Source organism: Octodon degus, unplaced genomic scaffold (assembly GCF_000260255.1).
Source record: "Octodon degus isolate 3935 unplaced genomic scaffold, OctDeg1.0 scaffold00003, whole genome shotgun sequence".
Classification (NCBI taxonomy): domain Eukaryota; kingdom Metazoa; phylum Chordata; class Mammalia; order Rodentia; family Octodontidae; genus Octodon; species Octodon degus.
The window spans coordinates 1,405,352-1,427,688 of NW_004524579.1; the positions used below are offsets into that span (position 1 = coordinate 1,405,352).

The following is a 22,337-nucleotide window of genomic DNA, read 5'->3' on the forward strand; positions in this document are numbered from 1 at the left end:
GTTTTAATTTGCATTTTGCAGATGGCTAGTGATGTGGAACATTTTTTCATGTATTTATTCGCTTCTTTAATTTCATCCTTTGAGAAGTGTGTGTTCATCTCAGAAGCCCATTTCTGGACTGGGTCTCTAGATTTTGGGGCCCTGGTGTTTTTTAGTTCTTTATAAATTCTAGAGAGCAGTGTTAATACTGTGAATTGTATTGGTTTTAAAATTTTTGAATAAGTCAACCTTCCATTACTGAGTATCAGTTTTTTTTTTAAATTTTACTCACTTTGCTAAATATTTTGCTAAGGGTTTTTGTCTGTATGTTTGTGGTCTTTGGTGTATAGTGTCCTGTTTTGGTCCTCACTTTGATAGACTCTGGTATTTGTGATTATCCTAGACTCAAAAAATGACCCATGAAGTCTTTGCCTTTCTTGAGTTTCACAATTTTCTGTAAAATTAATGTCTCTTCCTAAAATGAAGAATGGATTCACCATTGAAATTAGATAAGTCTCTTATTTATCTTCAGAGGACCGTTTTGATAAAGTCATTTGCAATTATATATGTAGACTCTATTTAGTTTTAATGTCAGTTTCAGAGATTTTTATATAAAGTCTTACTATTTCACTTGTATGTTTTATTTATTTGTTTTCTTTTTTTAAATTTGATTTTGAAAGGTAAAAACAGAAGTCAAAACAAATAGAATAAAAGAGAGAAACAGGATAACATACAACAGTACATATGTTACAGATTTTCAAGGCAGGAATAGCTAATTAACAGTGGTTGTTATAGTATCTATTTTTGTCATTAAATCTGTTGCTCAAAAATTGGTCAAGCAATGGCTGTGACTCATCCACATGGCTGACACCCAGAAAAGATCTACAAAGTGTGATAGAGGGTTACAAGATACATCCTGAGGGTACTTGACTGACCTTATCAGATACAAAAGTTACATTTCATCTTATATAGGTCTTGCTTTATCTTGGTCTTAACCATCCAGCAGAAAAGTGTAAAAACGAGGTATATAAAGTGAAGCCATATTAATATGCTGAGCTGTAAAAGGCTCAAGTCAACATATTCTGTGGATAACCCACTGCTATTATGGACTGCTGGACTATGTTGGATTGTTTGGCTGAATTCAAGCACCTACAGTATTTAGATGCCAGTAGAATGCCCATCTATGACAGGACTAAACACAAAAAGGGGATACAAAGGAAGGACCATTTTGTAATTGTATATACAGAATAGTTAGCATAGATATACAGCTATTTTCTTAATTCAGTGAGAAGAAAGATTTGTAATAATAGTATTTGGACAGGATATCCTGTCTGCTTCTTGTACTATGGATAACCACTAAGAAGATAGCAATGTACAAGGTATTAATTATTGAAACTGTCCTATTATCAGCTTTGAAACTGTCTCATTGATATTTGTTTCTCAATAAAATAAAATAAAATTTAAAAAAAATCTGTTGCTTAGATTAACAGACTTAGTTATGCAAGATTGGGGAAATAATTGAATATTGGCACTTGCTTTCAAGAAACCTTAATTTTTTTCCTTGTCTTTTTTTGTTTTAATTTATATTAAAGAGAGTATAATAATTTATAAGATATTAGAAATGGTACACATTTAGAAGACCAAGATGAGAGGTATTCAACCATGGGTCTTGTATTACACATTGCTATCCTTGATGTAGTTGCTCAGATCACAAATATCAGCATACAGAGTTAGTCAAGATGAAAATTCTAAACATTAACTGCTATTTTCCAAAAAACTGATGGAAATTATGAGTACAGTCATTTCATTCATCCTGTATATGTACTTGCATGTTTTCCCTCCTTTTTCCCCATCTTTTCTTATTTCTCATATCTTTATTATTTAATTCTTAAGTTCAGTTTCTTTCTTACTATATGTTATAACTTTCAGATTTTATTTATTCTTTCATGTTCTTACACTAGGGAGATAATACTATATTTACACTTGTGGGTCTGATTAATTTCACTTATGAGTATAGCCTCTAGTTGCACTCACTTACCTATAAAGGCTTGAGTTTGTCCTTCTTTATAGCTGAATAGTACTCCATTGTATAAAAACACCACTTCTTTTTCATCTATTCCTCAGATGATGGGTATTTTGCTTGCTTCCAAGATTTGGCTATAACAAGTTGTACTGCTATAAACAGGGGTGCACATATATCACTATGGTATGATGTTTTCAGTTCTTTTGGGAAAATACCCAGAAGGGGTATAGATGGTTTGAATGGGATTTCCAGTCCTAGTTTTTTAAGGATTTCCAAGGTGTTTGTACCAGTCTACATTCCCACCAGCAGAGGAGAAGGATTTCTTTTTCCTCACAGCCTCTCCAGCATTTGTTATTAGTTGATTTCTTTTTTTTTATTATTAATTGATTTGTTTATGATAACAATTCTTTCTGGGGTGAGATGGTATCTCAGTGTTGTTTTAATTTGTATTTCTCAAATGTCACTTGTATGTTTCAAATTTATTGGCATAAAATTGTTCCTAGTAATTTTTTATTTTAAATGTCTGTAGAACTGTATTTACATGTATTATGTGAACTGTATCTGCATGTACTTTGCATTCTTTAGATAATATTTGGTATTTTAATAGCTGACTTTTAGGGTCATAAAATTTTTAATGTTACTTTTTTGTTGTTAATCATACTATTAATTTGGAGTGAAATTTTCTCAGTTCATGCCTTAGGTTTTAATCCGTTTTATTTTATTTTTTAATTTATTATATTTTTGGATAGATTTGTACCATTTTATCTGATCATGTCTGGTTGGTGGGTTTTTACACCAGATTACAGTTTAGCCAATTAAAAAAATTCTATTTCAATTAGACTCTACTGCTCCAAGTTCAAAAAGATTTTGTTATAATACCCAACATTATGGAGACACACACTCATTCTAAAATAGAAAGCAGATTCCTAAGGAAAATAAAAGATAAGAGGAAGAAACAAGGTTAGAGTCCGGGTGTGCTGGGCGAGCTCCTGTAATCCCAGTGCTGGGGAGGCTGAAAACAGGAGTTTGAGCTGTTTAACAAGGTCCTGCACAAGGAAGGAAAGGAAAGGAAAGGAAAGGAAAGGAAAGGAAAGGAAAGGAAAGGAAAGGAAAGGAAAGGAAAGGAAGGGAAAGGAGAGGAGGAAGGATGGGTGGGTGGTGAAACTCTGCGTCTGTCACTGGTCAGGTATCTAAGATGAACATATGAACCCCAACCTTAAAGTTGTTGGATCTCTCCTTTGTAAAGGCATTCTCTAGTTTGGCTTGCATCACCCCTTTTGATGCACCAGAAATACACTTGGGTTCAGCCTGCCCATCTGTTCCTGTCAGTTCTGACAACTCACACACATTGTTATTTAAAGTAGAAGTCACCATTTTTCAGGCATTTTACATTTAAAAAAAAAATCTGCTTAAAATCATGTTGACAGGGGCTGGGGAGATAGCTCAGTAGAGTAAATGCTTGCCTGGCAAGCACAAGGGCCTGAATTCAATCCCTGGTTCTGCAGAAATAAATTAAATAAAATAAAAAATCATGTTGACAAATATTTCTTACACCCTAGCCCTCCCCTCCCCCCAAGGTAGCTAACTGTTATAAAATCTCTGTGAGATGACAATTCTTTTAGCTTTGCCGAAGAAATAGCACAGACATTTCCTCTGCTTTTACTCAGATTCTTGAACTCTTCCTCTGAGATTGCAGGATTTCATTGACTCAAAATCTGTCTCCATTTAAAGAGCCTTTGTGGAGCCACACTGAAGTGTTTACTAATGGAAGAGGGCATTACCTCCTGACATCCTTGGTCTTAATCCATTTGAAAAGAATTAACTTTTAATTTTGTAATTCTTATTCGTTTTGTCTGTTTCATTGATTTTAAACAAAAGTAAGCCCTTACTTTAGGCTTAAAGTGGTTATCTTACTTTTCTCTCATTGCTAAGACAAAACACCAAATACCTAAGATTAAACAAAAAGTTTATTTTTTTAATTCATTTTAATGAGGAAAAAAAAGATAAAATAGCAATGAAACAGTTTCAAAACAGGTTAGTAGGATAGTTACAGTAATTAATACTTGCATATTGTTGTCTTCATAGTAGTTATTTAGAGGACAACTGCATACATGATATCTTGTATGAACACTATTAGTACAAACCTTCCTTCTCAGTGAACTAAGAGAAAGTAGCTGTATATCTATCCTGTCTTGTATATATATCTATATTTTTTCCCACAACAAAACAGTGCTTTATTTATAGCCCCCTTTTTTTTTGTTTGTTTTGTCAGAGATGGGTGTTCCATTGCAGTTAGAGAAGCTAAATTTGGAAAAGTCTTTAAAGGACCTTTTCATACTTGATGCCAGTCCAAGATTGTAGATACTTGAATTCAGCAAAATAACCCAATAGAGTCCAACAGTCCATAATAGTAGGGAGTTACCAGCACAACTGGCAGTTGTCCAAAGTTGTTGACTTGAGCGTTTTACAGCTTAGCATATTAATATAGCTTTACTTTTATACCTTGTGGTTACACTTTTCTGCTGGATGGTGAAGACCACAAGTTAGAGCAAGACCTATGTAACTAAAAATGTAACTTTTGCAATCTGACAAGGTCAGTCAAAGAAAGTTTTATTTAGCTTGCAGTTTGTGGAGGTTTCCGTCCGTAATTGACTGGCTCCAAGGCAGGGTGCTGTAGCAGAGAAACAGTTCGTGGTGGTAGAAGACACCGAGAAAAAAGAGGAGAGGAGCAGGCCTCTTTTTGCCCTTTCTGGGTTTTGGGTTGTTTTCCCATTTGTGTGTTTGGTACAGGGTCTCACTGTGCAGAACCAACCCATGGTGACCCTCATGTTTTCAGCCTCCCCAGCACTGGGATTACAGGCGCACACCACTGGGTGTCCTTTCTGTTTCATCCAGACTGCTGGTAAGGATAAGGACGGCACCAGTGCAGTCAGATCCAGGAGCCACCCACCCTTCCTGCCAGCATCATCAATCCCAGCATTGAACCATGAATTAGTCACATGCTGTAGATTCAGTCACCTCCCAAAAAGCTCTGTGGCTGCATGAGGCTTTGGGGGGCTTCTAGTCACAAACCGTAGCAGTGCTCCTCTTTTTCTAGCATCTTAGGTAGGCAGTTTAGATCTTTCATGTAAGTCTTAGGTCAGCATTTATAACTCTACATTTCTCTTAGTACTGATTTAATATCCAACTGAATACAATTTTGTTTTCAGTTGATTTGTCTTGAAATAGTTTTCTCTTTTTCCTTCTATTCAATAGTGTAAACAGTTGAGGCTTTTCCAGATCCTTTTTCTTCCTAATAACATTTTGTGACCAGAGAATATGATCTTTAACATTTCAGTTGATTCACCTCCATTTGGCCTCGACACTCCTGAGGGTTGTCTCCTGAGGACTCGGAACAATGCGTGCAGTTAGTCTTGAGAGGCTTTTCCCCCTTAAATGTTCACGTGGTGAAGGCGCCTGTGTTTACGTTTTCTGTATCCTGGCTTTCTTTGCTTTGTTTTTTGGGCTTGTTTCTCTTAATCAGAATGGTGTTAGAATCTCCAGCTATAGTTACAGGTATGCTTAGGAGCGGGGCTGCCGCGGCTGGAAGCCGGAAACTCGGAGCCTGCTGGCTGTGCTGCCGTTTTCTGGTGATTGCATCTCTCTCATTTGTGCTTGTTTTTGTACAGCTCTCAAAAAGGTCATACTTTAAAAAATTGTGCCCTGATTTTGTAATTGCTAGTGAGTCATCCTGCCATTTCCCAAAACCACAGCCTCCATTTCTTTTTTAGTGACTTATGGTTCTGTGCAATTTCTGTCTTTCTGTTGTTCAAATAATTAATCAGTTATCTTAAAGTCAGTGCTTTTAAAAAAAATCAAAAAAATCAAAAAATAAAATAAAAAAAAATGGGGCTGGTGAGATGGCTCAGTGGTCTAAAGCACCTACTTAGAACAAGCGAAGCTAAAACAAAGCACAGGAACCGCGGTTCAATCCCCAGCACCACATGCCAGCCGGCCCCACCCCCTGGTGGGCTGAGCTGGACACACACACACACACACAATAAATAAATAAATGTTTAAAAAAAATAAATAAAAAATAAAGTCAGTGCTTTACTATATCTGGTATTCAATTTATCTTGGAGTTTTTTTTTTTTTTTCTTTTCTTCTGTTTCCTGGCTTTTTAGTCCTGTTCCTTGGTGTATTCAGTAATATTTAATACAGTGTCAGTAGAATTTTGAGAAAAAATGACAGTCTTGGATTAATGTACTCCAGAAAACATTCTTCCTGCATCCCAGAGAGCAGCAGAGGAGGAACTGGCTTAACCTCATTGGTGACTGAGTTGGCCAGAGGTGACCCAGTCTTCCCGAGGCTCTTGGTCCTCCCACCAGTGTGCGGTCCAGAAGACCCAGGGTGCTTTTCTTTGCTGAGTTGTGGACCCTGACTTCTGCTTCTCCACTACTTTCTCTACTAGCTAAATCCCGCTGTGTTTTCCCTCAGCTCTCTTCGCTCCTCTTCTTTGAACTTCCTGCTGCAGTGGGAAGCTTCCGTGGGAGCTGCCTTATTTATTCACAGGCTCGTGGCCCAGCCCTCAAGTGCAGAGGCTTTGAGTTCGGCTTCCTCCATCTTCATGAAGATTGCCTGGCGCTCTGTTGGCTTTTCTACCTCGTAGCAGCTGCGCTCTCTGTGGCTGTTCAGTGTCTTGTTCCACATCAAGAATTAGCGCATGGCCAGGGGAAATGCAAGATGAAAATGGGGTTACTTCAGTGAGGCTGTCTGCTCCGAGGCTGTGGCCCCCCCCCGGACCTGCTCTCCTGGCAGCTCTCCGCTGCCTTCAAACAAACTTTTAAAAAGAATTCTTCTGGCACTATCAGCTTTCTGTACTCAGAGCAGTTGTCTGAGAGGAATAATCCTTTAGAAATAGAAACTGCCTTGTCCAAATTTTTAATACATTTTTGTGTTGAAGGATGTACTGGAGTTAGTTTACAATTCACTTTCTATTTCTGTATAGTGTATTTTGATGAGTACAAGTTCTTCAGTAGGTAAAGCTGGTAGTTTCTTTTTGAAAAGTGCTTGTGTGGGCCTTATTTAGGAGCCCCTCCTGGAGAGTAATTGGAAAGATACTTTTCTACATTGTCTTCTTAAAGTTTTACTTTTTTGTTTTTTCCATTTGTGCATTTAGTATACACAAGTGCGAACATTATACAGATTGGACTTGTAGTGATTCTCCCGTTTTCTGCCTCCCCGGTGCTGGGATTACAGGCTTGAGCCACCATGGACTCTGGACTCTGTGTGTGTGTGCCCCAGGGGTGGGGCTGGCGCGGCATGCAGGACCCGGGATCGAAACCCTGGTCCTTTCACTTGCCAAAGCAGGTCCTTTGTCTGCTGAGCTATCTCGCTGGCCCTAAAGTTTTACTCTTAATAGTTATCTTTGTATCATCAGGAAATTAATTTTATACTTGTTTATTTTTGTGGTAGACTATATACCCTAGTTTCAGCAGCATTACTGAAATCTGTCCTTGTCATATATGCAGACAACTTTTCTGGCCTAGCTTTTCTTTCTGTGATAGCAACTAATCTTAAATTTCCAGTAGCATACTGTTTAATTCACCATAATTTCAAAGTAAGTCTTCTGTCCAATAAGGCACATCCCTACTTTCCTTTCCTTTATATTTTCCCCCTGCATTTTTCTCTTTGCCTTTTTTTCTGTACTGTACTGAGGCTTTTGCTGTTCTCTATAAATTTCAGAATCGACTTGTTAAGTTCCACTACAACTTTCTGTTTCAGTTTTGAATTAGCATGGCCCTGAGTACACAGCACTCTGATCTCTTCATAATTTTGAGCCTGTGTAAGCATGATTCATGTCTTCATTTATTTGTACGCTCTTTAGTATCTTCCATCGAGTGTTACAATTTTATCTGTGTAGTTTGTGTAGTTTTTGTTGTGTGTATCTGTTAGGTTTATTTCTAGGTGCCTTATTTTTTGTTGTTAGTAGAATTAATAATTTTGATAGTTGCCTTTTCTGTTACTTCCACCCACCCCACTTGCTAATGTCCTTATAGTCCTGTTTTTTTCTAGCAAGTTTTAGGATATTTTCGGTTGTTGATGTAGACAGTGTCAGGAATGACATTAGAACTATGAGTAAACATTTTTGAGTGAGACTGTCAGCATTTTAAAGATTCTGTTGTTTTTTGATAAGGATGCAAGAAAGCCCCCTTGTTAAGTTATAGGGAGGTGGCAGTACATTTGGAATTCTCATGACCCCAATCATTGGACGGTCACATACTGAATATTAAAAACTATTGTAACATACAAAAAAATAAAATATATGGAGTAAAAGATCAAAAGGTTATTTATTAGAAATGAATGCAAAGATAGGGAAAAGAACAAAATAGAACATTTAGAAATGAAAACTACAGTTCAACTTACAACTTCAAAAGCTTCATTGGACGGATCAGTCAGATTTAATCTGGAAGCCTCAATTTGGTTATCTTTTTTGTGCAGATGTCGGATGCTTCTGGTAGGAATCGTGACTGGCTTGACCTGGGGCCGTGGTAGCCCTGTTCTTGCCAGACTCTCAGAAGCAGTAGCCTGCTGCCGCAGAGACCTGAGAACTAAGCTCGCGGGCCCCGCCCCGAGGCAGCTTTCCTGGGGTGCGGTGCTCATCACTCATTTTCCCGGACCCTTTTTATGGGTGCAGATTCTACAAACCCAACAACGGCATGAGAATGTGTTGTACTGCCTAGGTGTGATGCTGCGTGATTGATTGCTCCTCAGTAGATGCAGCTCGCTTGCTGCCTGAAGCAGAAGTGTCCCCTCGCGCTTTCTCGGGGAGATGGCTAGCTTATTGCTTTCGCTCATTTATCTGGTGGGCGCTTATTGCTTTCTGAGTACACGGAGATAGAGGCAGAGACGGGATGGTGAAAAGTAATTCTTAACTATATATTTTGTAAATGTTTTTCTTGAAATCTTTTATTTTACCTGAAACTTTGTATTTAGTATGTTTAGTATAGGGAATTTTAAAATTTCATTATGAGATTTACCAGTTTTCTGCTAGGTTTTGAACTGAGAATTTCTTCGCCACTATGAACTCATAATGATGTGTAGCCATGTTTTCTTCTAAGATTCATATTTACTTCACATATTCATATATGTTTACCTTTGCCTCTTCAGTAATTTTTGTCTCAGTGGTAGTTACTGAAGAGTTCATTACTATCTGACTTAAAGGCCTTTATCTTACTATATTCCTATGTATGTGAGTTTTATGCTTTTATTTTATGTTCATGCTCTGATGTTTTTCCATTGTTAGAAATACTTGTTCAAAAATATGATGTCATAACCTTTTTCTTACTAAAAGTGTCCTGGTTTTGTTATGTTCCTCTTATGCATGAGTTTTAAAGTGAGCGTAGCAGTTCTGTGGAAATTTTGCATTGAGATTTAACTTGGGGGAAGACTGGATTTTAGGATATGGAAGATTTCCATCTAGAACCATGGCTGCATTTGGCAGAGTGAGATAACAGAAAACTGAAGGACAGCTGCATTCTCTAGGTGAAAGATTATTTCTCACGTTCTGGAAGTCAGAAAGTGGCCCGACTGTTGCAGCCAGTGCGTCTCCTGGTGTCAGGGAGGCAGTTCCTTGTTTGCAGTCGAGTGTTGCTGGTGAGGAAGGTGAGAACACACCCTCACCTTCAGTCCACCTGCAGTGCGGTTCTGCTACCCCCTTTGGTATTTGGGATTGAGCCTCAGCAATTTTTTTTTTTTTTTTTTTTTTTTGCAGAGCCGTGGATTGAACTCAGGCCCTTGCGCTTGCCAGGCAAGCACTTACTAACTGAGTCATCTCCCCGGCCCTCAGCCTCAGGGATGTTCCTCGCTGAGCTACATTATTTTATTTTGAGACGTGGTTTTTCTGAGTTGCCCAAGTTGCCATCCTTGAACTTGTGATCCTCCTGCCTCAGGCCCCCAGAGAACTGGGATGACAGATGTGACCCTGTACCCAGCTTGGCGTGGCCCTTTACATTTCAGCTACCTCCTTGGAGGGGCCTTGCCTGGCCAGGTATGCGAAGTAGCTTTTCCAGTCATGTCCTGAGTCTTCAGGCACTTACCAGAGTTACTTCATGTATTTGTCTGCTTGTGTGTATTTCTCATCCCTTTTCATTCTCTTTGAGAGTTTGTGAGAAGTTTCCTATTATACCTAGAATTTAGAATAATGCCTATGCCTAGTACATATTTAAAAATTCAGATTATCTTTTATGTGTATATGCCACAGAGAGACAGACAGACAGAGAGACAGAGACAGAGGAAGTGGAGCTCAGGGCCTTCGCTCACAGCTGTATCCCCAGCCCCCACCCTCTTGTTCTCCCTTATCCCCTGTTTAGAATTTTAAGATGGGATCTCACTAAGTTGCCCAGTCTTTGCCTTGTGGTCTTCCTGCCTCAGCCTCCCAGGGTGTTGAGATTCCAGGTGTGAGTCATTCTGTCTGGCTACATTCATGCATTTGCTGAAGTAATGCATTTTGACAGCTTCGACAGGAATGTTTATAACCTTGGCTGTTTCTAGATATCCTTTATTTTGCACTAAGATGCCCTTTTTACTTTTCACTATTACTTTCTAGTAATCTGGTTACCCTAAATTTTTGTTGTTGATTTTTGGCTTTTTCCACTAGAAAATACGATTTTCTGTTCAGATTATCAGTATAGCTGGCGTGAAGAGCAGAAGTTTAACCACCAGAGGGTGCCAGAGATTCACTTTTGTGTCCTACGTCTGACTCCGAAGTGATGCGTGGTATAGTTCTTCTACACATTTATTCAGTTATGTTGAACTTTCAAAAGATGTACCTCCTTGTTTTTTTATCTTTTCTGTATGAGCCTATTAGTAGTATGTTGGTTACATAATGCAGGATATGATACAGTTGTTAAGCATGGCAGAGCAAGATTTTTCTTTTTAAGAGAAACCAGTCTACTAAAAACAAAAACGCTGCTTACCTTGAAAGCCAGACTGCATGAAGCAGCATCGTGTGTAGCAGCCGTGCCCAGATCAGTCAGAGCTAAACTTCAGAAGTTCTGTGCCCGCTCCTGATGGGAGTGAGGTTATGAGTGTACCCCACCAAGGCAGCGCTCAGGAATGCGACTGTGACAGCTTTCAGAGTTCCTAGTCACAGTAAAATGATGTCCAGTAGCAGTTATCCTTGTGCCCACATACAGAATAAACCGAGAAGGAGGAAGCTCGAGGTGGGTGCACTGTAAAGCCGAGGTTAGTTACAGGCATTCTCACCAAAGAACAAAACTATGCCTGGGATTCACATTAAAACTTTAACAGGCTTAATCATCTAATGAGGATACGAATACAGCCAGACACTTTTGAAATGATTTATTAGTAAATATTTGCCAGTATAGTGTTGATTAACAATTTCACAGTTACCTGGAGATTTTAGTTAATTAAAATTTTGGATGCTCACCCAGAATGGAATTATCTGAAATTTGGGCAGTAATATGTACTTGAAAAAAAAAAGTATATTGTTATATTTTAAATAAGTACTAGTATAGACTAGGTCTCAGGATATAAACGGCAGCATGTAACGTGTAATACATGTGTTATATTTTGATAAGTAAGTAATGCTTATTTTGTTTCTAATACAGTTTTAGTTTTTAATGTTTTCATTTAGAATCATGTAATAGGTTGAGTTTTATACTCATCTTAAAGATGAAAAGGGACTTGTCCATTGTCATTCTGTTGATTATGAGGCCAGGTGCTGAAATCTGGTCTCTCTTAATTATAGAATCAGTACTGTTAATTCTTGATTTTTTTTTTCCTCAACTTTTTATTATGACGTGTGTGTGATACCCGAGGGAAACCGGTGCACAAACACACTCTACCTTGGTGCTTTCACTCCTCCTCCCCTCTGCTTTCTCTTGTTGCCCCAGTCTCCAGGTCCTCTTCCCTTCCTCGCAAAGAGCCAGCGCTGAGGCTTCGATTTGTTGTATGGCTTTATTTTTTATTTTTTGGTCTCAATTTCACTGATATCTTTTTTTTTGGTGGAACCGGGGATTGAACTCAGGCCCTTGCGCTTGCCAGGCAAGTGCTTATTCTACTGAGCCATCTTCCCAGCCCCTATTTAACTGATTTCTGTTTTCATCCTTATAACATTATTTCGAGGCAATGGCCTTGAACTTGAGATTTTCCTGCTCCAGTCCCCTGAGGCCATGGGATTCAAGTGTGTGCCTGTCTGGCTTGAAGGCTTCTTGTGCTGAGGAACTGTTAATTTTCCTTTTTCTGAATATCTTTTGGGGTTTTTTTATGATTTTTTTTTTCTGAGTATCTTTTGAAACATCACAAGGCACTGCGTTAATCTTAAAGTCATGGTACACTGATTCTCACATCCTTAAAATTGAGTAGAAATACATCGAATCAGAAGTAACCCTACACATCACAGCCCCGACTCCTGCTCCGGCCTGTCCTGACTTTCCTGGTAATCCTGCCAGGGCAGTGTTTCCCCAGAGGGAAGTGGTGGGCTTGGGTGCTGTTTATTGGGGCACCTTTTCCTCTTTCCTCAGTAGGGGTCCTCCTCTGCACCTGCTGTCATCTGTAGTCATGGTAACTGCAGCTGAACTAGAGAGAAGTTTTCAGCTTGGAGGCAGATGGAAGGGCGAATGGCTAGCAGAACAAGTCTCACTGGGCAGTTGCTTCCCTGCTGATTTTCAGGGAAGGGCTGCAGGATTCTAAAAGACGGGAGTGGACCTTCATTGGCTAAATTCCATTAAGCGTGGGGCTGTGCTAGGAACTGGTGCTCTTCTCTCCAGCCCGTGTGTGAGATCTCAGCCGGGGCTGGGGAGGAGCCCCGGAGACACTGCCTGTGGGGCCTGTGCGCCCGCACCATGTGCGTGTGTGTTCAGAAGCACTCACTCTTGCTGTGTGGGTGTAAGTGCCTGCAGAGGAACCGTTCATAACTCCGATTCTTTATTAAAGGAAACGTGAGCCTGTCGGCCTAAGTGTGATCTTATTTCCTATCTAGTCTAGCCTAGTTTTCTTTTCCTAAGTGTTTATTTCTTCAATACATTACTCTTGTCCATGAACATAGTACATCTTCCAAGAGGTACAAGGGGCAGGAATATGATTTCAAGTTCGTCCTTTTCCTTTCCCTACTTCCCCACTGCCCTCTCTGGAGGAGGATTTCTCAGGTACCCCCCAGCTCCGCATTATGTCCGTCTAAGCACAGTGTAGTCAAGGTGCAGTCTCTTCATTCTGTGTCCATCCAACAAGGATCACCAACAAGGACCTTAGGAAGCAGCTGACTTACTTATTTCATGGAAGAGCAAACTGAGTCCCAAATAACTGGTTAGGAGTGAATTGTTGTGGTGTGAGTTGATTTTTCACTGCTGTGTTCTTGACTTTTAAAAATTTTAGTTGACTTATTATTATAAATATTCCTGGGGCACCATGTGATGTTCGTATACATGTGAGTATTGTGCATTGTTCAATTCAGAGTAATCACTTTTATCTCTTTAAACATTTATCATTTTTTTGTGGTAAAGATGTTTAGAATCCTAGCTTTTTAAAACATACAGTATATTATCTATAGTTACTCTTTTGTGCAATAAAACACTAGAATTTATTACTTCTGTCTATATCATAGTACCCATGAGTACTTGGGTTTTTAAAAAAAAAATTCAAGACAGTTTTTGACTCAGAATTTGGTCCCCATTACATTTATGATTTCTTCCATTCTTATAATTTAGATGTATGTATAGATACAGTTGCCTCTTGTTCTCAGCATTCCAACTGTCCCTTTGCGATATTTGATGAGATGGAGACACTGTGTCCTTTGTCAAGCACATTCATTGGTTGGCTTGAGAGACTGATTTTTAGGTTTTTCTTTCCTTTAGTGTAGAGGAAAGCTCAACGTCTTAATGTTGAGCTCTCAGGGTACTGTTCAGATGATAAGACAGTTCTTTCTCTTCACTTTCAACTCTTGTGTCTGGCAATTTCTTTCTTTCATGTAGCTGTTCCTCCTGTATATGTTTGCGTATGGACTTCCCCTACCCCACTGCTAATGTGCTACTTTTTGAAGTTGAACACCAGAGGCCATTATTTCTGGAGTGTTTGACAGTTGTAATTTATATCCTCTTTCTGTGCACAAATGCGTTACCATGGGGAGCTTCGTAATTTAACTCTGGACATAAGACCACATGATACACCATTTGGCCCCATGCAATCAAGAGAAATAACGTACTTTTTATATAATCATGTTTGTGTAAATTAAATTACACTGTGCATTGTTGTGTGAATTATGACCAGTGACTTGCTTGTTACTATACATAGTGGTAAGGGTCTGGGAGAGAATTTTAGTATTTTTTTCTTTCTCTACCCTTAAATATATTACTTATCTTAGTACTGCAGCCATGTGGCAGTTCTAGGAGATAAGAGCAACTGTTTATTTTTGCTGATGTAAAGCAAGAAGCCAAAACATTTTGTGTTTTCTATGTAGATCTTTTATACATGCACATGTAAGTGTACATCTATTTCGCTTTATATTTAGTACATAGGCGATTCATAGCCAGTTGCTTCAGGTGTGATTTGATGTATTCAATTGGTAGAGATGAAGCTCACCAAAAGTCTGAAGCAGAAAACCAAGCAGTTTTAACAGTTCGATTCCAGAACAACAAGCTGCTTCTCATAGGCCTTTGTGTGGGTTCAGACCTTTGAGGACGGGTGAGCAAGGGGTCTGCTGCCACACAGTGGAACTAGGGAAACTTGAGGGGGGTTTAACTGAAAGACAAAGATGGCTGTTTTTATTTCTGGTCTTTCATTGCAGAGCATTTGTGGATGGCTTAGTGCTACTCCAGATTCCACTTGGTGCGTCTTATGCCAGACAGGGAACAGTGAGCTCTAGCAGGCGGAGGTGCTTCAAACTCATTGTTCCTTTATTCAGTGTACATGAATAGTTAGAGATTCCAGTTAATTTCAAAAGCTTTTGGTGGGAGGTAGCTATTTGTCAGTTCTTCTCTTGTTTGGATAAACCAAGTAAAATAATGTCATTGTAAGGAGAGATCTGGTCTTTTTGCTCTGTGAAATTATGCCTTCATGTACATACTCCAAACCCCCAAAACCTTACTTTTTCCTTCTATCAGAGATGAAGATGACATCAATGATGTGACTTCCATGGCAGGAGTCAACCTCAGTGAAGAGAACGCCTGCATCTTAGCGACAAACTCTGGATTGGTGGGCACGCTCATTCAGTCATGCAAAGAGGAGCCGTTTCTTTTTATTAGCGCTCTACAAAAGAGAATCTTAGACATTGGTAAGTATAATTATGATCACTGACCTGACAGGGATGCTTGAATGAAAGCGTTAATCAAAAAAGACAGCCCGGGACTCTGAAGACTTGGGTACGGCGCTAGAAGTAATCAGGATTTCCTGGGCGTGATAAGAAGAGATATTTTGTTTTAGAAATTATTAATATAATCATATAACCTGTATGTTTTGTGGTTTAGATAATGGAAGTCAATATTTTTATTCCTTTTTATTAATTTTTTTTCATTTATTTATTTGATACAGGGTCTCGCTACATAGCTTAGACTGATAGTGACCCTCCTGTCTCAGTCTCCCCAGCACTGGGGTCACAGGTGTATGCTGCCACACCCAGTTTCAGTGGCCAGCACAGTGTACCTGGGGTTCTGGGGCTGGCACGGCATGTGGTACCCGGGATCAAACTCAGGTTCTTGAACTTGCCAGGCATGCGCTTATACCACCAAGCTATCTCCCCAGCCCCAATATTCTTATTTCTGGATGAGGTAATAGATGTGTGTTTTTACATTAAATATATAATGTTAAATTTTTTTCTATGCTGGTCTTCCTTGGTTGTCTGTTGGGCAGTTATGTGTACGAATATACATCTATGTTACATGTTTGTGTTTATAAAATAAAGAAGAAAGTAAGTCTTTTTTTTTTCTTTTTCATTAATCCTGAAATTTAAACCAACCCTTTAACAGTGACTGTCATATGTAAAAGAACCTGAAAGAGAAAATATCAGTATTATTTTGTAGCCAATGACATTATTGTCGCTTACATGTAGCTCAACACCAGGAGAAAACCTGTACTCTCCCCACATTAACTAAAAAAAGAGATGAATTAGGGAGAGATTTTTGTGTCAGACCAGTTCTTGTGTCTTGACCCCTGGGACTTCCAGAGATCAGCTTTTCTTCTTTGTCCATGTCAGGTTTTAGGCTGAGTTTGGCTGAGTTAGAAACCTCTGTGTCTCATGTTGAAGGCTTCGTATAAAATGTGATGATTTCTGCCTTTTCTGTGCCCATGAAATGTTTAAGGATTACTTTTACTGAAGTCTGCTTCACGAGTAAATGTTTGAGCTGCTGTATGCTGTACAAATGAGCACTTCCTCAGTTCCTGTTGAAATTAAGCATGTATTTCTGTTACTATAAACAGCTAGATTTACGAGTAGCTCAGTCGGCAGGAGTTGAGTGACCTCGAGCATTTGCTGTTCGCCCACCTTCCTCCTCCTTCCCAGCGCCCCGCTTCCCTCTTTGCACGTGCTTTGAGCTGTCGACCACTCCCCGTAGGACGAGCCCCATTCCTTCCCGCAGTGGCTGAGCTGTTCACGGCTGTTTTAACTCCTTAATGCCACATAATTATATAAAGTGTTGGTAGAATAATAAATGTTTAAAGTTGATTAATTCTCCCTTTTCTCGATTTCTAGTTCAGCGTAAACCGTGATTGTATGCGGAGGTGTTTTTGTACCATTGAGAGGTCATTTCCGTCATTATGACAGGGCCCGGCCCCCTTTGGCCACCATGGGCTGCGTGGTGTATATCTGCCACGTCGTGGGCTGCGTGTTCTCTCTTGCAGCTTCTCGGCTCTGCTCCCATGGGGCAGAGCAGCCCTAGACAACTGTGAGCAAACAGGCAAGCCTGCTGTCTTCCTCAGCTGGGGCTGCTATGACAAAACGCCAGAAACTCCCTGGCTCGCGTGGCAGACACTGGTTGGAGCTTGCAGGCCGAGAGCAGGGCTCCCACGGGGCTGGGTTCCTGGGAAAGGACCTCTTGTGGTCCTTAGAGCCTTCACTGGTGGTGCCACACAGGACACACTGCTACCTCTCTGGCCTGTTGATGAGGGATCTCCTTTTAGGACTTCACTCGCCCTGAGGGTCCCACTCTGAATATCATCATGGGGGATAAGGGTTCAGTGAACCTGGAGAGGGGGAGCGCCTGAGCGGTCAGTCCATCATGGTTGTGTTCTCATAAACTTCATTCACAAAGAAAGACGAGGTGGCTTTGGGTGGTGGCTACAGTCTGGCAGCCTCAGGTTTAGGAGAGCAGGTGACAACTGTTTCCATTTTCATTTGTTAATGATAAACACAAGCTTGTCATATAATAAGATGATAAATGGCAAATCTTCTAAATTACCTAAGCTTTTTTTTTCTTTTTTTTAATGAAACTATAGAGCAAATGATGTTAATATAATTCTAGCAATGTTTTGTACTCCTAATAAAATCCCTTTTGTATACGTGAGGGCATAGTCTAGGCCATTACTGACACAGAAATTATGTTACCCAAAGATTTTTTAAAAAAGATTTCTCTACTTGAATAATGTTAGGACATTAAATAACAGTTTTTTTCTAATTACCTGAATTAAGTCATACAGATGTTTAATAAAGTTCAGTGGTAAGCATGGAGCACGGCCTTAGAGTATGACAGGGCTTCTTCACTTATGGTGATGTGAGAACGAGGATTTCTCTTAAAAATGGGAAGATTTTATTGTACTTAACATTATAACTGAGTCATGTTTTATCACCGAGCTAGTGAAGCTATTGTAGAACACTTGCTGTTCTCTAACCTGGAATCGCTTGTTAAACTTAGCACTTTATTAGTTCCAGTGTTTTAAAAATATGATTTCTGTGTGTATCTGTTGTGTCTTTATTTTTCTATTTTGAGATGAGGTCTGTCCAAGTTGCTGAGGCTGGCCTGGAACTGGCGACCCTCCCACCTCAGCCTGCTTAGTCGCTGGGTTTATCAGCATGCACCTCTACACTCACTAAATACATCATTTTTAAGAAAAATCATGGATGAATTACCTCAGTTATACACTTGATGAAAATTATTTTCAAAGTTCCCTTTCTCTAAACATAAATATTCTGAAATGTTTATTCAAAAAATTTGAGCATGGAATGACATTTTATACCCTATCTACCTTGTATTTAGTTTTCATTATAATTACTGGATTACTTTGAAATTTAACCACTCCTTTTATAGAACTCCCACTTTTTTTTTTTTTTCTGCATTTAGGACAGGGTCTACAGGGTCTCACTATGTAGATCTGATTCTATTGATTCTCCTGTTTTCAGCCTCCCAAGTGCTGCTGGGATTACGGAATTACAGTGCCACCACGCCCAGTCTCAATCGCCATCTCAGCATGCCCTGGGGGCGGGGCTGGCAGGCATGGCATGCCACGCCAGGGATCAAACCCGGCCACTGAGCTCTGCCTGAGCAGGTGCTTTGGTCTGCTGAGCTCTCAGGCCAGCCCTTTCCACTGTTTATGTGAAGGGTTTTAATAAAGTAGGTTTCACTGTGTAGTGTATTTTTTCACCTACCAGAATCTGAAAGTAGACATGAATTTAGTCTTGCAACAAGGTAATGAATTACATTTTGAAGGCTTGGTTTAGGAGAAGTTGGATGATTTGTGTCTTTTGCCTATTTGATTACTACAGGCCATGCTTTAAATTCAAGTTTCAATATTCATCATGTGATAATGTCAAAGAATTTTTTTAAAAGTTGTTGGCTTAAGTGACACGTATTTTTGCTGTAGTTTTTCACTTTTTGATGAGAATGTGACTGCTTCATATAAATTAGTATTCAAGTCAAAACTTTTTAAAATCCCTGTACTTACACATATATGAAAAAGAATCACAATGCCAGTTTCACAAGCTCATTTAAGTTAGACCACCCAATTGCCCGTATCTTTAGATTTAGATCTCTGTTGATACAGGTGCTGTCACTGTACCTGAGAAATACTGTTTAAATACTGATAAGGTTAATTTATAAATGAGCTGTGCCTTTGGGTATGTGGTCTAAATTGTTTCCCTGAAACTTTCTAGTTAGCAGAAAGAAGAAAAAAATTATTCAAAGGAGAGACAAGTTATTCAGATAGATGGGTAGAATGATGAAGCTTTGAGCCCATTTGAACTTATAAATTGATAACCAGGTCAAATGATCAGAACATTCCCATGAAATATAGGCATGATTATTAATGGATAAAAACAGTGTAGGCATATCTTGTAGACAAGACAGTAACAGAGATTCACAATCTCTAGTCATTGAAGTAAATGTCATAAATTGTTAACAGTGTCAAACAGGGTGAAATGTAATTTTCTATTTTTTTAATTACTAAAATTAACAGAGTAGGGCACTAATTTCTACAGTTACCATTTTCTTCCCTGAACAGTAGACTTGATTTGTGTTCTTATTAACTTTGTCCTATAAATGACCTTGCGAGGAGAACGGTTCTGGAGGCTAAGTGAAACAATGTCTATATTTTCTAAGGCTTCAGGCTAGGTTTTATTAATGTAATGTCTAGGATCTTTGAAGTTGTGACTTTACCAGGAAAATTATAATCTCCAAACCTTTATTCATAATGGGTATGACTTCCAGGGGGAACAGAATACCTGCTGTGCTAATTATTTCAATTATCAGCCACTACTAAAACACGTAATGGATTTTCTCTGCTTCCACAGGTAAAAGGCATGACATTACGCAGTTCAACTCTGATGCTGTGAACTTGATCTCCCACGCAACACAAGAGAGATTACGAGGCCTTCTAGAAAAACTGACTACAGTTGCTCAGCATCGAATGACTGCTTACAAGGTAAAGGAAACCACTCAAGGGGTGCCCGCTCCTGTCTCTGTAACGCAAAAGGTAGTTTTTTGTTTTTTTTTAAAGCATGGATTCATGTTGTACATATATTTTTAAAGGAATGATTGAGACTTATATTTCATGTTAGTGGAAATTCAAAAGTCTTAATTGATTTAGATATGCTTCTAAGACACACAAAATAGCACGGGAAATGGTGTCCAAAGCTGCTATGTCGGAGTAGTTTAGAAGATGCATGTGTTCTGTTGGGGCTTTTCGTGCTCCAGAGTTTGACAAGGAACAAGATTCATTAGGCTGGAATGTTGGCTGCGTGTGTTCTCTTCAGTGGTCTGGATCCTGCTAGCATTCCTGTGCCTTTCAGTAAGCTAAATGATTTCACTGATAAAGTGCTAATACTGGTTCCACTCATTACTATTACTGGCTACTTTTATAAAAAATAAAATGCAGGAATATCCTGCCTTGTCCCTACTGATACGAACTCAATGGCTTGCCATTATTTATTTTCTTTTTATTTTAAAGAAGAAAGCCACAGTAAAAACAATGGTATAAAATTTCAAAGCAAGATTGTAGGACAGTAACAGTGGTTAGTATATTGTGTATTATCATCAATAGAGGCATGAAAAATGGATCAAATAATATAGGCATAAATCTTTCATTTCAACGAACCAATAGCAGTTACTAGTGTAATTCTCTTGCATCTATATTCTTTGTCCTTCCTTCTTTTTTCCTTTCCCCCATTCCAGCTTCTCTGACTTGCCATTATTAGGGTGAAAGCACTTGGTATATTTGAATTGTAGCTTTACAGGAGGACAAATATATTGGGTGATTAGAGATTTTTTAAAAGAAAATTCTTTTCCTTTGTTCTCAGGAAATACTGATAACTAGATTTTAACACAGTGATAAATAGATATCCTTGTGAAGTTCTGAGTACCAGGTTTGCGTTTGCAAGGAGGGTGATTGTTGTGGCTTCCTGACCATAGACTGAGAAGACTCCAGGAAGTATTAGTGGCCGTACCACCCGTAAGGTTCCTGGAGCCATCTCTGTGTTCCTTTCTTTAGAACTTTGGAAGAACAGTGTATAGTTACTGAGGTCCTTGTTTGCACAGATCTTTGTGACAGGTTGCTAAAGTAATTTAAAATACGTGATCAAGACAAAAACCTCTGGAAAACCAAATAGCATTCTGTCTGTCTCTATCTGTGTCTCTGTCTGTCTTTTTTTAGGAATTTATCCATTTTTTAATCTAATTTGTGCGGCCTACAACTTCATAGCATACTCTTCTGACCTTTTTTATTTCTGTAAGGTCAGTGACAATGATCACACTTTCATTTCTGATTTTCATTCTCTTTTTTGTTTTTTTCTCTCTCTCTCTGTCTAGTAGTCTAGTTAATAAATGGTTATTTATTTATTTTGTGTGTTCAGACAATTTTGCTTTCATTAATTTCCTCAGTTTTTCTGTTCTGCTTCACTTACCCCAGCACTGGTCTGTATTTTTTTCTGCCTTCCTGCTACTTTTGGGTGTAATTTGCCTTTCTGCTTTTAATTCTGTTAGGTGTAAAGGTGGGTTGTTGATTTGAGACCTTTCTTTTCTTACGTAGGTGTTACTGCTATGAATTTCCCTCTTCATACTGCTATCCCTGCACTCTGTGAGTTAGTCTGCTGTATTTTTATTTTCATTTGTCTCTTTTAAGTTTTTTTCTTGAGATATCTTTGATCCATTGGATAAGATTTATTCTTTCATTCTACAGATTCGTTAGTTTTTCAATTTTCTTTCTGCCCTTGATTTTTTTGGCTTCATAATATTGTGGAGAGAAAATACTTTGTGTGATTTAAGCTTTTTATATTTGGAGGCTTGTTTGTAACACATGACCTCGAGAATGTTCCCTACCCATGCCCGCGGAGTGAGTATTCTGTTTAGTTGGGTGTTGTGCTGATACATGTATTAATATGCTACCTGGTTTGTAGTGTGAAGGAATTTGTTTCCTTGTTGATCATCAGTCTAGATTTGTATCCGTTATTGAAAGTAGGGTGTTAACAAGCCTCTGGCTATTTTAGAGTGGTAGAATGGATACTTAGTGTGCAAGAAGTTCCAGTCCCCTGTACTACCAAAAAGTATTTTCCAATACTATTTCCTTCATGTATATGAAAACTCTATGAATAGATACATCTGTATTAGGCCTGCTTCTATTTGTAACAGTTGTCTGAGACAATCAACTTAAGTGAGGAAAGGTTTGTTTTGGCTCGCTTGTGGAGGTTCTGGTCTGCAGACAGCTACCCCATTGCTTTTGGGCCTGTGGTGAGGCAGCACGTCATGGCAGCCAAATGCATGATGGAAGAGTTGCTGACTTCACGGTAGGGGAAGGCGAGCCCTCAGTGATCACTTCCCAGCCCCACTGGCTGGGGGGAGCCCTCAGTGACCACTTCCCAGCCCCACTGGCCTGGGGGGAGCCCTCAGTGACCACTTCCCAGCCCCACTGGCCTGGGGGG

At 39.2% G+C, this 22,337-nt stretch overlaps 1 protein-coding gene across 1 annotated transcript in view; it reads left to right on the forward strand.

The window, feature by feature from the left end:
- Taf4b (TATA-box binding protein associated factor 4b) overlaps positions 1-22,337 on the forward strand; it is a gene marked incomplete at its 5' end in the record, with an annotated part of 144,285 nt that overhangs the window by 63,485 nt on the left and 58,463 nt on the right. Inside the window, 2 exons of the mRNA XM_023713331.1 lie at positions 15,103-15,272; positions 19,716-19,846. Of these exons, the coding sequence (XP_023569099.1) occupies positions 15,103-15,272; positions 19,716-19,846 (301 nt within the window). The remainder of the gene's footprint in view (positions 1-15,102; positions 15,273-19,715; positions 19,847-22,337) is intronic.